The sequence below is a fragment of the Mustela lutreola genome, chromosome 13 (assembly GCF_030435805.1).
Source record: "Mustela lutreola isolate mMusLut2 chromosome 13, mMusLut2.pri, whole genome shotgun sequence".
In the NCBI taxonomy this organism is placed as follows: domain Eukaryota; kingdom Metazoa; phylum Chordata; class Mammalia; order Carnivora; family Mustelidae; genus Mustela; species Mustela lutreola.
In genome coordinates, this window is record NC_081302.1 from 63,901,644 (window position 1) to 63,914,414 (window position 12,771).

General features: G+C 43.8%; 1 protein-coding gene and 1 pseudogene across 1 annotated transcript in view; one reads left to right on the forward strand and one right to left on the reverse strand.

The window, feature by feature from the left end:
- The window catches only part of LOC131814144 (small ribosomal subunit protein mS31-like), a 44,426-nt gene extending 36,177 nt beyond the window's left edge, over positions 1–8,249 (forward strand). The window contains 4 exon segments of the mRNA XM_059144872.1: positions 3,495–3,590; positions 5,179–5,208; positions 5,210–5,250; positions 6,345–8,249. Coding sequence (XP_059000855.1) covers positions 3,495–3,590; positions 5,179–5,208; positions 5,210–5,250; positions 6,345–6,462 — 285 coding nt within the window. The 3' untranslated portion in view covers positions 6,463–8,249.
- A 935-nt stretch (positions 8,250–9,184) lies between these two features.
- LOC131814152 (mitochondrial ornithine transporter 1-like) overlaps positions 9,185–12,771 on the reverse strand; it is a 161,593-nt pseudogene continuing 158,006 nt past the window's right edge.

A 12,771-nucleotide genomic window follows, 5' to 3' on the forward strand; every position in this document is an offset into this window, starting at 1 on the left:
CATCCCAAAGCCACAGAATACACATTCTTCTCTAGTGCACATGGAACATTCTCCAGAATAGATCGATCCTCGGTCCTAAATCAGGACTCAACCGGTATCAAAAGATTGGGATCATTCCCTGCATATTTTCAGACCACAATGCTCTATAGCTAGAACTCAACCACAAAAGGAAGTTTGGAAAGAACCCAAATACATGGAGACTAAACAGCATCCTTCTAAAGAATGAATGGGTCAACCGGGAAATTAAAGAAGAATTGAAAAAAATCATGGAAACAAATGATAATGAAAATACAACGGTTCAAAATCTGTGGGACACAACAAAGGCAGTCCTGAGAGGAAAATATATAGCGGTACAAGCCTTTCTCAAGAAACAAGAAAGGTCTCAGGTACACAACCTAACCCTACACCTAAAGGAGCTGGAGAAAGAACAAGAAAGAAACCCTAAGCCCAGCAGGAGAAGAGAAATTATAAAGATCAGAGCAGAAATCAATGAAATAGAAACCAGAAAAACAATAGAACAAATCAACGAAACTAGGAGCTGGTTCTTTGAAAGAATTGATAAAATTGATAAACTCCTGGCCTGACTTATCAAAAAGAAAAGAGAAAGGACCCAAATAAATAAAATCATGAATGAAAGAGGAGAGATCACAACTAACACCAAAAAAATACAAACTATTATAAGAACATACTATGAGCAACTCTACGCCAATAAATTTGACAATCTGGAAGAAATGAATGCATTCCTAGAAACATATAAACTACCACAACTGAACTAAGAAGAAATAGAAAGCCTGAACAGACCCATAACCAGTAAGGAGATTGAAACAGTCATTAAAAATCTCCAAACAAACAAAAGCCCAGGGCCAGACGGCTTCCCTGGGGAATTCTACCAAACATTTAAAGAACTAATTCCTATTCTCCTGAAACTGTTCCAAAAAGTAGAAATGGAAGGAAAACTTCCAAACTCATTTTATGAGGCCAGCATCACCTTGATCCCAAAACCAGACAAGGATTCCCATCAAAAAAGAGAGGTATAGACCAATATCCTTGATGAACACAGATGCAAAAATACGAAACAAAATACTAGCCAATAGGATTCAACAGTACATTAAAAGGATTATTCACCACGACCAAGTGGGATTTATTCCAGGACTGCAAGGTTGGTTCAACATCCACAAATCAGTGAATGTGATACAACACATCAATAAAAGAAAGAACAAGAACCATATGATACTCGCAATAGATGCTGAAAAAGCATTTGGCAAAGTACAGCATCCCTTCCTGATCAAAACTCTTCAAAGTGTAGGGATAGAGGGCACATACCTCAATATCATCAAAGCCATCTGTGAAAAACCCACCGCAAATATCATTCTCAATGGAGAAAAACTGAAAGCTTTTCCGCTAAGGTCAGGAACACGGCAGGGATGTCCATTATCACCACTGCTATTCAACATCGTACTAGAGGTCCTAGCCTCAGCAATCAGACAACAAAAGGAAATTAAAGGCATCCAAATCGGCAAAGAAGAAGTCAAATTATCACTCTTTGCAGATGATATGATACTATATGTGGAAAACCCAAAAGACTCCACTCCAAAACTGCTAGAATTTATACAGGAATTCAGTAAAGTGTCAGGATATAAAATCAATGCACAGAAATCAGTTGCATTTCTCTACACCAACAACAAGACAGAACAAAGAGAAATTAAGGAGTCAATCCCATTTACAATTGCACGCAAAATCATAAGAGACCTAGGAATAAACCTAACCAAAGAGGCACAGAATCTATACTCAGAAAACTATAAAGTACTCATGAAAGAAATTGAGGAAGACACAGAGAAATGGAAAAATGTTCCATGCTCCTGGATTGGAAGAATAAATATTGTGAAAATGCTACCTAAAGCAATCTACACATTTAATTCAATTCCTATCTCAGTACCATCCATCTTTTTCAAAGAAATGGAACAAATAATTCTAAAATTTATATGGAACCGGAAAAGACCTCGAATAGCCAAAGGGATATTGAAAAAGAAAGCCAAAGTTGGTGGCATCACAATTCCAGATTTCAAGCTCTATTACAAAGCTGTCATCATCAAGACAGCATGGTACTGGCACAAAAACAGACACATAGATCAATGGAACAGAATAGAGAGCCCAGAAATAGACCCTCAACTCTACGGTCAACTAATCTTCGACAAAGCAGGAAAGAATGTCCAATGGAAAAAAGACAGCCTCTTCAATAAATGGTGCTGGGAAAATTGGACAGCCGCATGCAGAAAAATGAAATTGGACCATTTCCTTACACCACACACGAAAATAGACTCAAAATGAATGAAGGACCTCAATGTGCAAAAGGAATCCATCCAAATCCTTGAGGAGAATAAAGGCAGCAACCTCTTCGACCTCAGACACAGCAACATCTTCCTATGAACAACGCCAAAGGCAAGGGAAGCAAGGGCAAAAATGAACTATTGGGATTTCTCAAGATCAAAAGCTTTTGCACAGCAAAGGAAACAGTTAACAAAATCAAAAGACAACTGACAGAATGGGAGAAGATATTTGCAAACGACATATCAGATAAAGGACTAGTGTCCAGAATCTATAAAGAACTTAGCAAACTCAACACCCAAAGAACAAATAATCCAATCAAGAAATGGGCAGAGGACATGAACAGACATTTCTGCAAAGAAGACATCCAGATGGCCAACAGACACATGAAAAAGTGCTCCATATCACTCAGCATCAGGGAAATACAATTCAAAACCACAATGAGAGATCACCTCACAGTAGTCAGAATGGCTAAAATCAACAAGTCAGGAAATGACAGATGCTGGCGAGGATGTGGAGAAAGGGGAACCCTCCTACACTGTTGGTGGGAATGGAAGCTGGTGCAGCCACTGTGGAAAACAGCATGGAGGTTCCTCAAAATGTTGAAAATAGAACTGCCCTATGACCCAGCAATTGCACTACTGGGTATTTACCCTAAGGATACAAACGTAGTGATCCAAAGGGGCACGTGCACCCGAATGTTTATAGCAGCAATGTCCACAATAGCCAAACTATGGAAAGAACCTAGATGTTCATTAACAGATGAATGGATCAGGAAGATGTGGTATATATACACAATGGAATACTAGGCAGCCATCAAAAGAAATGAAATCTTGCCATTTGCGACAACATGGATGGATCTAGAGCAGGGGGTGGGATTATGGACATTGGGGAGGGTAAGTGCTTTGGTGAGTGCTGTGAAGTGTGTAAACCTGGTGATTCACAGACCTGTACCCCTGGGGATAAAAACATATGTTTATAAAAAATAAAAAATTAATAAAAAAAAGAAAAGAAACAATGGTTCACATTTATTTATATGTGTAATGGCTGCACTCTGAGACCAAGTGTACTTGATAAATCCAGGAAGCTGCGATAAGCAAACTGGACATCACCATTTATCCACCCATTAGCTAGGGTTATGATTCTGAGTTCCGTGTGATCATTCACAGATCCTTCATGATGCGGAAACAGACAACGTGACAATCCATCTGTCCAACTGCCCACCACTGTATGATGACTTCAAAGTGCAGTTTTTCTCTTCTTCCGTGAGTCATCCAGAACCAACCTATGGCAGTATTCTTGTCTGGCCTTTGAATGATTCTGATTTAGGCTTTCCTTTACTACAATTCCTGGCAAGGAACAGGATAGGAGATGTCAACCCCTCGCCAGAGAGGGGGTGAAAAACAAGGCCGGTCTATATCAAAATTTTTAAAAAGAACATAAGAGATTTTTTGCTCATTTTTAAAAAAAAGATTTTATTTGACAGAGATCACAAGTAGACAGAGTGGGGGAAGCAGGCACCCCGCTGAGCAGAGAGCCCTATGTGGGGCTCAATCCCAGGACGGATTGTGACCTGAGCCAAAGGCAGAGGCTTAACCCACTGAGCCACCCAGGCGCCCCTTGCTCATTTTTTCTAAATTCTACACAACTTGCATATATTTTCAAATAGGGAAAAAACAAAGGTATGTTTACTGCAGAGTGGTGATCACACTTTTGTTTTGTATGTTTAAAACACAGTGCTCCCCATAGTTTATAAAGTACTTTAAAATGAGGGAGAGCTGACTTTCCTTTGAGCCGATACATAATTCATGTTAAATAGTATTTTTTAAAATTTTATTTGACAGACAGAGATCACAAGTGGGCAGAGAGGCAGGCAGAGAGGGAGGGGGGAAGCAGGCTCCCTGCTGAGCAGAGAGCCCGATATGGGGCTCCATCCCAGGACCCTGAGATCATGACCCGAGCTGAAGGCAGAGGCTTTAACCCACTGAGCCACCCAGGTGCCCCTTAAATAGTATTTTTAATCTAACATTTACCTTATGAAAAATGAGAATGTTTGCCATTGTCATTGCTCTGAACATGAGTGTGTAACTTCTGCTGAGAAGTCACAAAGTGTACAAGTGTTACTCTTTACATGAATTTCTAAGCCTCAGTGGTTTTGTTTTCCTATTGAAATCATCAAGCAGAACTGCCAACAACTAACAGTGTTGATCAAGTTAAAGTTTGTGCCCTCCTTCACCCCCTGCTTGCTCCCCGTTATGGGAAAATCTGTTCAGTACTGAAATGGTAGGTGTGTGGAAGCAAGTGCCTTGGTGGTTCCCATATCAGATGGCTCCCCTTTGATCCCTGAAGCCGGTCTGAACACTCGCTCAGTCAGTGGTCCAAAGCAGGAGCTCCACTACAAGAAGTACTGGCCTGGGCAGTGTTGCTTAATTTTGTGATTTTCAAGGGCCATGAGATGAAAACTCTCTCATGTGTGGGTATTCTTATCATTAATACTGACAGTCAATTATCAGTGCAGCTGCTGCTTGTAGAAATGGATGAGGTCTTTGGACATAAAGTGGCATCAGTCTCTGGTCAGCACGATGTAAACTAGGTTGGAGGACTATTGTCTAATTTATATAGAAAAAAACACATTTCCTTAAATTTTGATAGGAATGGCAAGAAAAAGCCATTTCTTAAAGTCTCCTTTGTGTCGTGAGCGGAGGGTTATAGAGGTTAAGTGCTGTGTGTCTAACGGCTCTAATTGTTCAACATATATAGAAAGGAGGGAAAAGGAGGAATTTTAATCCCTTTGGAATTAGTTTTTAGTATCATTTTTACTATGAAAATTAACTTTTTTTCTTTTAATTTTAGGACCTACCCAAGTATTATGACCAGTGTCCATGTTTTTTTTTGGTTCCATACATCATTTTTACAAAATAAAAGGTATGGCTCTGATATAATCCAGTAGAAATGGCTTAATCTCCAAGATCTGTGTAAGGCAGAATGGTACTCCTGCCCTCAATTTATAGAAACCAAGAAATCCTCAAGTCCCCCATTCTTCATTATGTAAAATATAGGGTTAGCGTTGAGAACCACTGTGGCCTTAACCTCAAAGTCCATGCCATAGGACCGTGTCATAGGAGCTGAGACGTATTCTAATCAGATCTAGGTGTGGTAATAAATCCCTCCCCTTGCAAGTGTAGCAGGAGTCTGCTCAATTACCTCGACTAGGGCAGGTCTACCGTGTGTGTTCATCTTCTGATGACCGACCACCTACCATATTCTAGGCCAGAAAGGAAAGCATCCTCGAGGAAGGCTTTAGCTAGTTTAAAGGTGACTGACACACACCTGGATCTAGGGCAGAAGTTAGAGGACACAGTAAGAATCCGTGAAGACAGCTTAAAAAAAAAAAAAATCAATAGTCTCTATTTTAGAAATGACTTTCTAGTGACTAAACTGGGAAATCTTTTTTTTATAAATTATCTGAAGATTATTCCAGGGAAACTTCTTCCCTCTCTGGAAATTCGTTCCTGAGTCTGGAAGTTCTCTAGAATTCTAGTTCTCTAGTACTTGAAGGAGGACTGAGTTAGTGGGAATAGTAGAAATAGCCGCTGAGGACTATGGGTCTTGCTTGTGGGGGACAAGAGCTCTCTTGCAGACTCTGCAGGGAAAAGGGTATCGGGGGTCAGCAATACAAACACAGCTCTGTCGGAGCCACGCCACTTACTTAGGCTTCGGTCTCCATGAGGGAGTTCCTTGGGACGCTGGGCTGCTGCAAGCTGTGGATACCGCGGTGCGTGGAGATGGTGCGACCTCTCTGTGAACTGGCTAAGGGAGGACTCACTATGGTAGATTGGACAGCTGAGGCAGAAGGAGCATTTGGGGAATTACAAACAGCCTTACTGACTGCCCCAACACTGGCCATCCCAGATGTTACCAAGCCCTTCCACTTGTATGTGCCAACTGAGGCACAGGAGAGGGACTAAGACTAACCCTGGTTGGCCTTCTGTGCTTGAAACATGTTTCTTCTTTCCTAGGCTTTACCTTCCACGGAACAAACTGGATAATCCACATAAAAAAAAAAAAAAAAAAAAAACATGGAACATCTACCTTGAGGAGTTTGCAGTTGAGCTGTATTTTGAAGAAGTGGGATAGTAGGATCCTGTTCCCCACAATCCCTGCCACACATTTAGGTCTCCTAACCCTCCTTCCTTGCATGTATACTTACAGTACATTTACATATGCATTTTTGACACCTTAAGTATATGCATTATAAAAGGTTAGTGGTCCTTTTCTTTCCTGAAGGAGGTATGCCAGAGTTGAGAGAACTACTGTTCCTGGGGACTGCGTGCCACAGTTAAGAGTTTAAAAGAACTTTCATATCAAAATAACATTTAAAATGATTCCTCACAATATTGCGTGAGGTTTATTATGTATTTTTGGGTAAGTAGTCCCTGCTTTCACATGTGTAATGTCAGATTAAAGAGGTCATTTCTAAGCTATTTAACAAACCTCCGACTGGCACCAGTACGAGGTTTGAGCCCATAGGACCGTTCCTATAAACAGTCCCTGCTGAGCTTGTGATACAAGCTTCAATTACACAGGCAGTCCTTGGAGGACAAGAGAATCTGGGTAAACATAAGCAGACATTACAGCAGATTCTTTCTCTTTGTAACATCACCGTGAAGTCAAAGGAAATGTCTGCCTAGAGAAATCTAGATGATTTTAAAGTACAGCCCCTGACACAGATTCTGCTTCCAGCCAACTTCATTTAAATGTAGGGAACTCTGTGAAGATCATCCTTTAACTATAAACACTGGTTAGTCCAGTGTCCACAGGGAATCCTATTCTCTTCGTTGCTGGATGCTGTTTTATTCGAAGTCTCGTTATTTATATGTTTTATTTATATGTCATTATTTATATGTTAATATGTTCCTTATTTATGAACATGCCTGGATGCAGATGCTGTCTTTCCCTCCAAATAGCCCTCAAAGGGTCTCAGCTACCAGTGCAATAGCCCATCTAAAGGCTTTTTAGGAAAAGCTTTGACTATATTACTTGCTATAATTTGTGTACAATAACACATGTTGCTGCTAAACAGTTTGTACTGTTCCCTTGAACATGCATGCAATCATAAGCCAGAGGGGCAGACCACGTGGCAGGGGGTAGGGGGTAGATACTTAGCTGGCACTAAGGAAGAAAACCCCAATTTTCAAGACTTGCTTTCTGAAAGAAGATTACAGTTAGGGTTTCTCTTCCCTAACCCTCCAAGATGCATCCAAATTCCTGGCCACTGAGTTGCTACACTCTTGTGCTTTTGCTCACATAAAGAGAATTTACAGGCTTGCCTCCTTACAAACTGACATAAATACTTCCTTGAACAACTCGAGATTCTTACATCATGGTACATCAGAATGATACTCTTTTTTTTCGAATAGATAGGACTACCCTGGAATACAATTATCCAAAACATAATAGGAAATTCAGCTATTTTTAAAAAATAGAACAGTTTCCTGCTACATCAACCCCTTCCACACAACCAGGCAGAAGAAGAATGCTGCTGCTGGGCCAACTTGCACAGCTGCAGTATACAGAAAGAGCAGCTGCTCACTGCCCCGACCCTCTGGCTTCTGGCGCGTGGGCTAGAGTTAGCACAGAGCCTCTGCAGAGAACAAAAAGCTTCAGGTAACCAGAGGTTTCACTCAAGGGGGACACTGTGCCAACAAGGACAGACACACACGGGACAGATGTTAGCAGAGTCAGCTTGCTTAAGAACACTGGTTTCTGAGAGAGCCCTTGCTGGTCTTGGAGCAGCACGGTATGATGAGGCTTGCCTAAGTGGGGACAAGAAGGGACCCTCTTCCACCAGGTGACCTGGAGTTTGTGGTGGTGGTTAGTGCATTCGTATGGCATAGCTAAATAAAATTACTTGGTTTGTTTCATTGCTTTGTAAAGTCACCCCCTATATACAATCCTGAAAATCCTCGGACTGCCAGTACCAAATGTAAAAGGCTCCAAACCAATAAGAAACATGGCAGTTAGCGATCCTGAGAAATGTAAACAAAGGGGTCACCCCAACATCACTCACTGTGGAGGGCAAGCCCTCGGTTCTGTCCAGTTCCATCCAAAAGAGGACCTTGCCCATGAGCACTGTCCTTCAGGCACCAGTAGGGAACAAGGGCTTCTCTTGGCTTTGGCACTCTGCTCCCGGGAAGGGTTTCTGGTCGGTGGAGGCAGTGAGTGAGTGAGTGGGCCAAAGTGCATCAGCAGGCGAAAGAAGGTCCAAAGAAATAATCTGCAATTCTACCCAGGCCAGGACCCAGAGACGGAAGAGCAGGCCTGCTGGCGGTCATGGGCCTTCACAAAGCACAGCAGCAGGGCCCCCTCCCCTCAGCACCTCCCTCAACCTAAGGCCCAGCAGAGGCGGAGTTCTTTGGGAGAGAAGGGGAGCTGGCACAGGTGAGGGGCGTGCTGCTCTCACCACACCTCACAATGTGTCAGGGGTCAAGATGATCCCACCTAGGAAGTGAATGGCACTATTTTAACAGTAGAACATCTTGGGAAAGTCCAAGAGGCTTACTCCTAACTTAAATCGTGAACATGGAAGCCACACCAGTTTGCGGATATGTTCTCCTCTACAAAATCTACATAGATAGTTCAGTTGTCAAGCACCACAGAAAAACAACTTCAGCCACTTAGCACAGTGCATGTACTAAGATTCTAAAAGCCTACATCTAGAGTAAGGAATCACTTATAGTCATCTTCATGAAACATGGTTACCTCAGTTTTTCTGGTGAGATCTGAGAATTAAATATGGAACCAAATGACGCCTTCTAACATGTAACCATCAAGCTGCACGGACACATACAGGTTTACGAAAAGTCCCGAAAGAACTATATTTAGCCTTTCAGATCCTGTACAGGGTCGGCAGATCACCCTAAATGTCCCACCAAGGACAAGAGCAGCAACTGAGTTCAATTTTAGTACGATTATGGGCAGAAATTAATAGGATAAAATGGAGACCCTTTTCACAAAGTTTAAGATTTAGAGTATAAGGGAAGACCAAAAAAACAGAACTCCTATGAAACCAAAATAATTCCCCATTGGTCTTGTACTCCATGAAACCCTGAGATGAACTGTCATGATCTCGTGCCTAGACTTGGATTTCGTTTTGCCAGGACACTTCAGTAGGCTTCGAACTGGCTCATCAGCTTCCTGCTGAATTCGTAGGCCAGAAAGAGCGCCCTATTGTCAGGGAACCCTCGGATCATTTGGGTTTCAGTCCAGAATATAAGGCTGTTATTCCTAGAAGACAAAAAGTGATCAAAGACTGAGACGCCCCTTCTCAGAGAGACCCTGTGAAGCCGCAGAGCCCAGGGCTGGACACCGACAGATCCAGACAACACACTGAATGCCAACAAGGGATGGAAGGGCTTCTGTCCAGTTGTCCCTGGACGAACGGGAAGGATGGAGGCTCACGGCAACGAGGCCAGGCATCCAGTGTTCCAGCAAATCTTGGTGACGCTGAGGTACCACACACGAATCCCGGGCTCGCTCCTGGTACGACGCCTCACCTGGGCAGAGAGAAGCAGCCCCAGAACACAGGAGGGCAGCAGCCTCACAGATTCAGTCGGGAGGACAAGGACCGCAAGACACGGCCAAAAGCCCAGTCCTGTGTCCACAGCTGGCACTGCCCAGACTGTTATGAAGATCCAAGTGGATGAGGGAGGCGTAAGGGCTCTGCGCAACTATGAGGCTTTATGCAACTCTGGAGTATGAACTGAACAGTTTCCACACCCTGTGACTGCTCTCTCGCAAAATCAAGCCCGAGAAGTTCACATCCCGAGGTGGAAGATGTAGAGCAGATGCTGAAAGGACAGATCTCTGCTCACCAGAGGCACGATCCGGGCATTATACAAACATCTCCTAGACAATCTTGATACTCCTACGTTAACTCTCAAAATTCAGAGACAATCACCTTCAGGAAGTCTGAGCATTAGGGACTTTCAGCACGTTCTTTTAAATCCTTTAGTGGTTCTGTTAGAGATGGTTTTCTGATACTATCTATACTCTATAGTACAAGGGGTGCTGACTTCCAAGCATTTGTCCTCTTGGAACAATCTGCAGTTTTAAAGTTCCCTCCGGGCTATTTAGAACAAAGAATCCTGGCCCAGAAGCGAGGAACAAGGACATCAAACATTATTGAGAATGGAAGCAAGCTAAGGCAGGGGACTAGATAAAGGATAGGGGGCAGGGGAAGAGAACAACCACACACACGTGATTGACCTCCACGAGGGTTACAGCGAAATACATGGTCTAGACATACCCACTCCATTTCTGCAATGAGCAGACTCCCCTTCATTTTTCACAATGCTTATAAAGGTTCTGATAAATCCTGCCTGTTTTCCAGACATGGAAAGAACTTGAATTCTGGATTTGACACAATCCACTGGGTAAACACCAAGCCAGAGGCAGATCCCACCAACTCCACCGCTTAACATCAAAGGGACAGGGCCTGGAGGAGGAAAGCAGCCAACAGCATTTTTGTCTCAAGGACAACATTTCCAGAGGTCAAGGTGGTAGTGGGTGCAGGTAGATACAAATAAAAATGCTGATACTTGGGGCACCCGTGTCTCAGTCAGTAAGGCATCTGCCTTCAGCTCAGGTCATGATCTCAGGGATTTAGCTTCTTTGGGCTCCCTGCACAGGGGACAGAAGGTCCCATGTGGCACTCTGGGTCTGCCCCTCATCACCGGACCATATCAGTGCTGGTCACTGTGGTGCTGTGTCCCACCTGGCCTGCCCTCCGAGGGACTGGCCCACACAGAACCAGCAGGCCCCAATAATATGGCAACCCACCCCCCACCCCATGGGAATGAGAATAGTGGCCACTGAAACACAGGTCATTTTTTTTCCAACCCTCTCAGTCTGCTGTATTTCATTATGTTAATGCCCCACAGCCCTGATTCTTCCTTTACCACGAAAGCCAAAGTTGTCTTATTAAACATGATAGTTAAGCCTGGGAGCTTGCCTAACCCCAGAATAAGACCAAAACACTGAAGTGATGTGTTTGAGAAGAAACAAGTAATCATTCATGCAAGCCAAACATTGACATGATTGCGTCAAGCAGCTACACAGGACAAGCTAGAAAGAATACTTTTCAGTCCTCTGGAAATACACTCAAGATTTGTTACCAAGTTTTATGCTTATTGCAACAACTTTACAGGTGATTTACCCCTTTATTGAAGAGTCCCCAGAGGAAAGTAATTTCTATCTTCTCCCTTAAAATGTTACTCCAGTAAAGAATTCTGGGATGCACAGCTTCATCCTTGTGGCGAGGAAATGAGTGCACCCAGAGGAAGGTGCCAAAGTCCTTTCCAAGCCTCCAGAAACCTCCGTGCCTAGCAGACCCCCACAGCCTCTGCAACAAGCAGGCCAGTGTGGGGCGCGGCCTGGCCCAGCCCAGCCAAATGATTACTTAGCTCATCCTTCGATCTCCCTGATGCAAAAAACAACCTGCTCAGCTCGTAGCCGCCAAAGAAGAGGAAATAGCGAGGCACCTCTCGGAGTAAGGTGCTGGAGAGGCTTTGGTAGAAGCCCAAGGGGCCGTCCTTCCTGAGGACGCTCTTCATCACGGACCAGACTGTGCTGCAGGGAGACAGGGAGCTGTGCTTAGGGCCAGTGAAATGGGGGGACTGGGGGGCGAGGCTGGCACTCCCATACCAGTGGCAGGCCTGGCTCAACCCTGGGCAGGCAGGGAATGGCTGATTCTAGAAACTCAGGGGCCCAAATTCTGAAAATGAGGCTTCTGCAGGGAGGAAATCTCAGAGAAGCACAGATCCTATTATTTTAGAAGAACTGTTCTCACCTGAACTATCCAACAGCTAGGAAATATCATTAAAGTGTGTATTCATAGAGACCTGTGTGTGGCCACTATGCCTCCGGCCAAGACTTCAACAGACTACGCCAGAACCCCGTCTCAAATGGAACCATGTTCACATTTCCCAAGTGTACCACTCAGGAAAGGAAGCCCTGAGAACACTCCTGGAGAAGGAGTACACTGGACTTCTGGAAAATCAGAAAGACCTCCTCTGAGTGTGGACAGAACAAAGGACCTAGACCAGTGCCAATGTGGCAAGGCAGGTTTCTAGAGCTGCTTTTTGCTAGTTGCAAGGCTCACCATCGCAGGCAAGGTCTATTTTATGGTACACAAGAAACAAGGGAAAAGAAGTAGGTGCTACCGAGCCAACACTCCTGCCTGATGACTGTTCTCCCCACAGGTCGTCAGTGGAGGTGGTCTTCAGTAATCTGACCCACAGCTTCCCCCTGTATAAAGGATTCCAGGAGCAGATCAGGACGCTCAGAACACATACAAATAAAATCCAACCCCCATTTGACAGGTGGAGAAAGAAAAGTCAGGGAAAGCCAGATAAGCTCTGATTTTTATATTGCTTGCATCCTCTT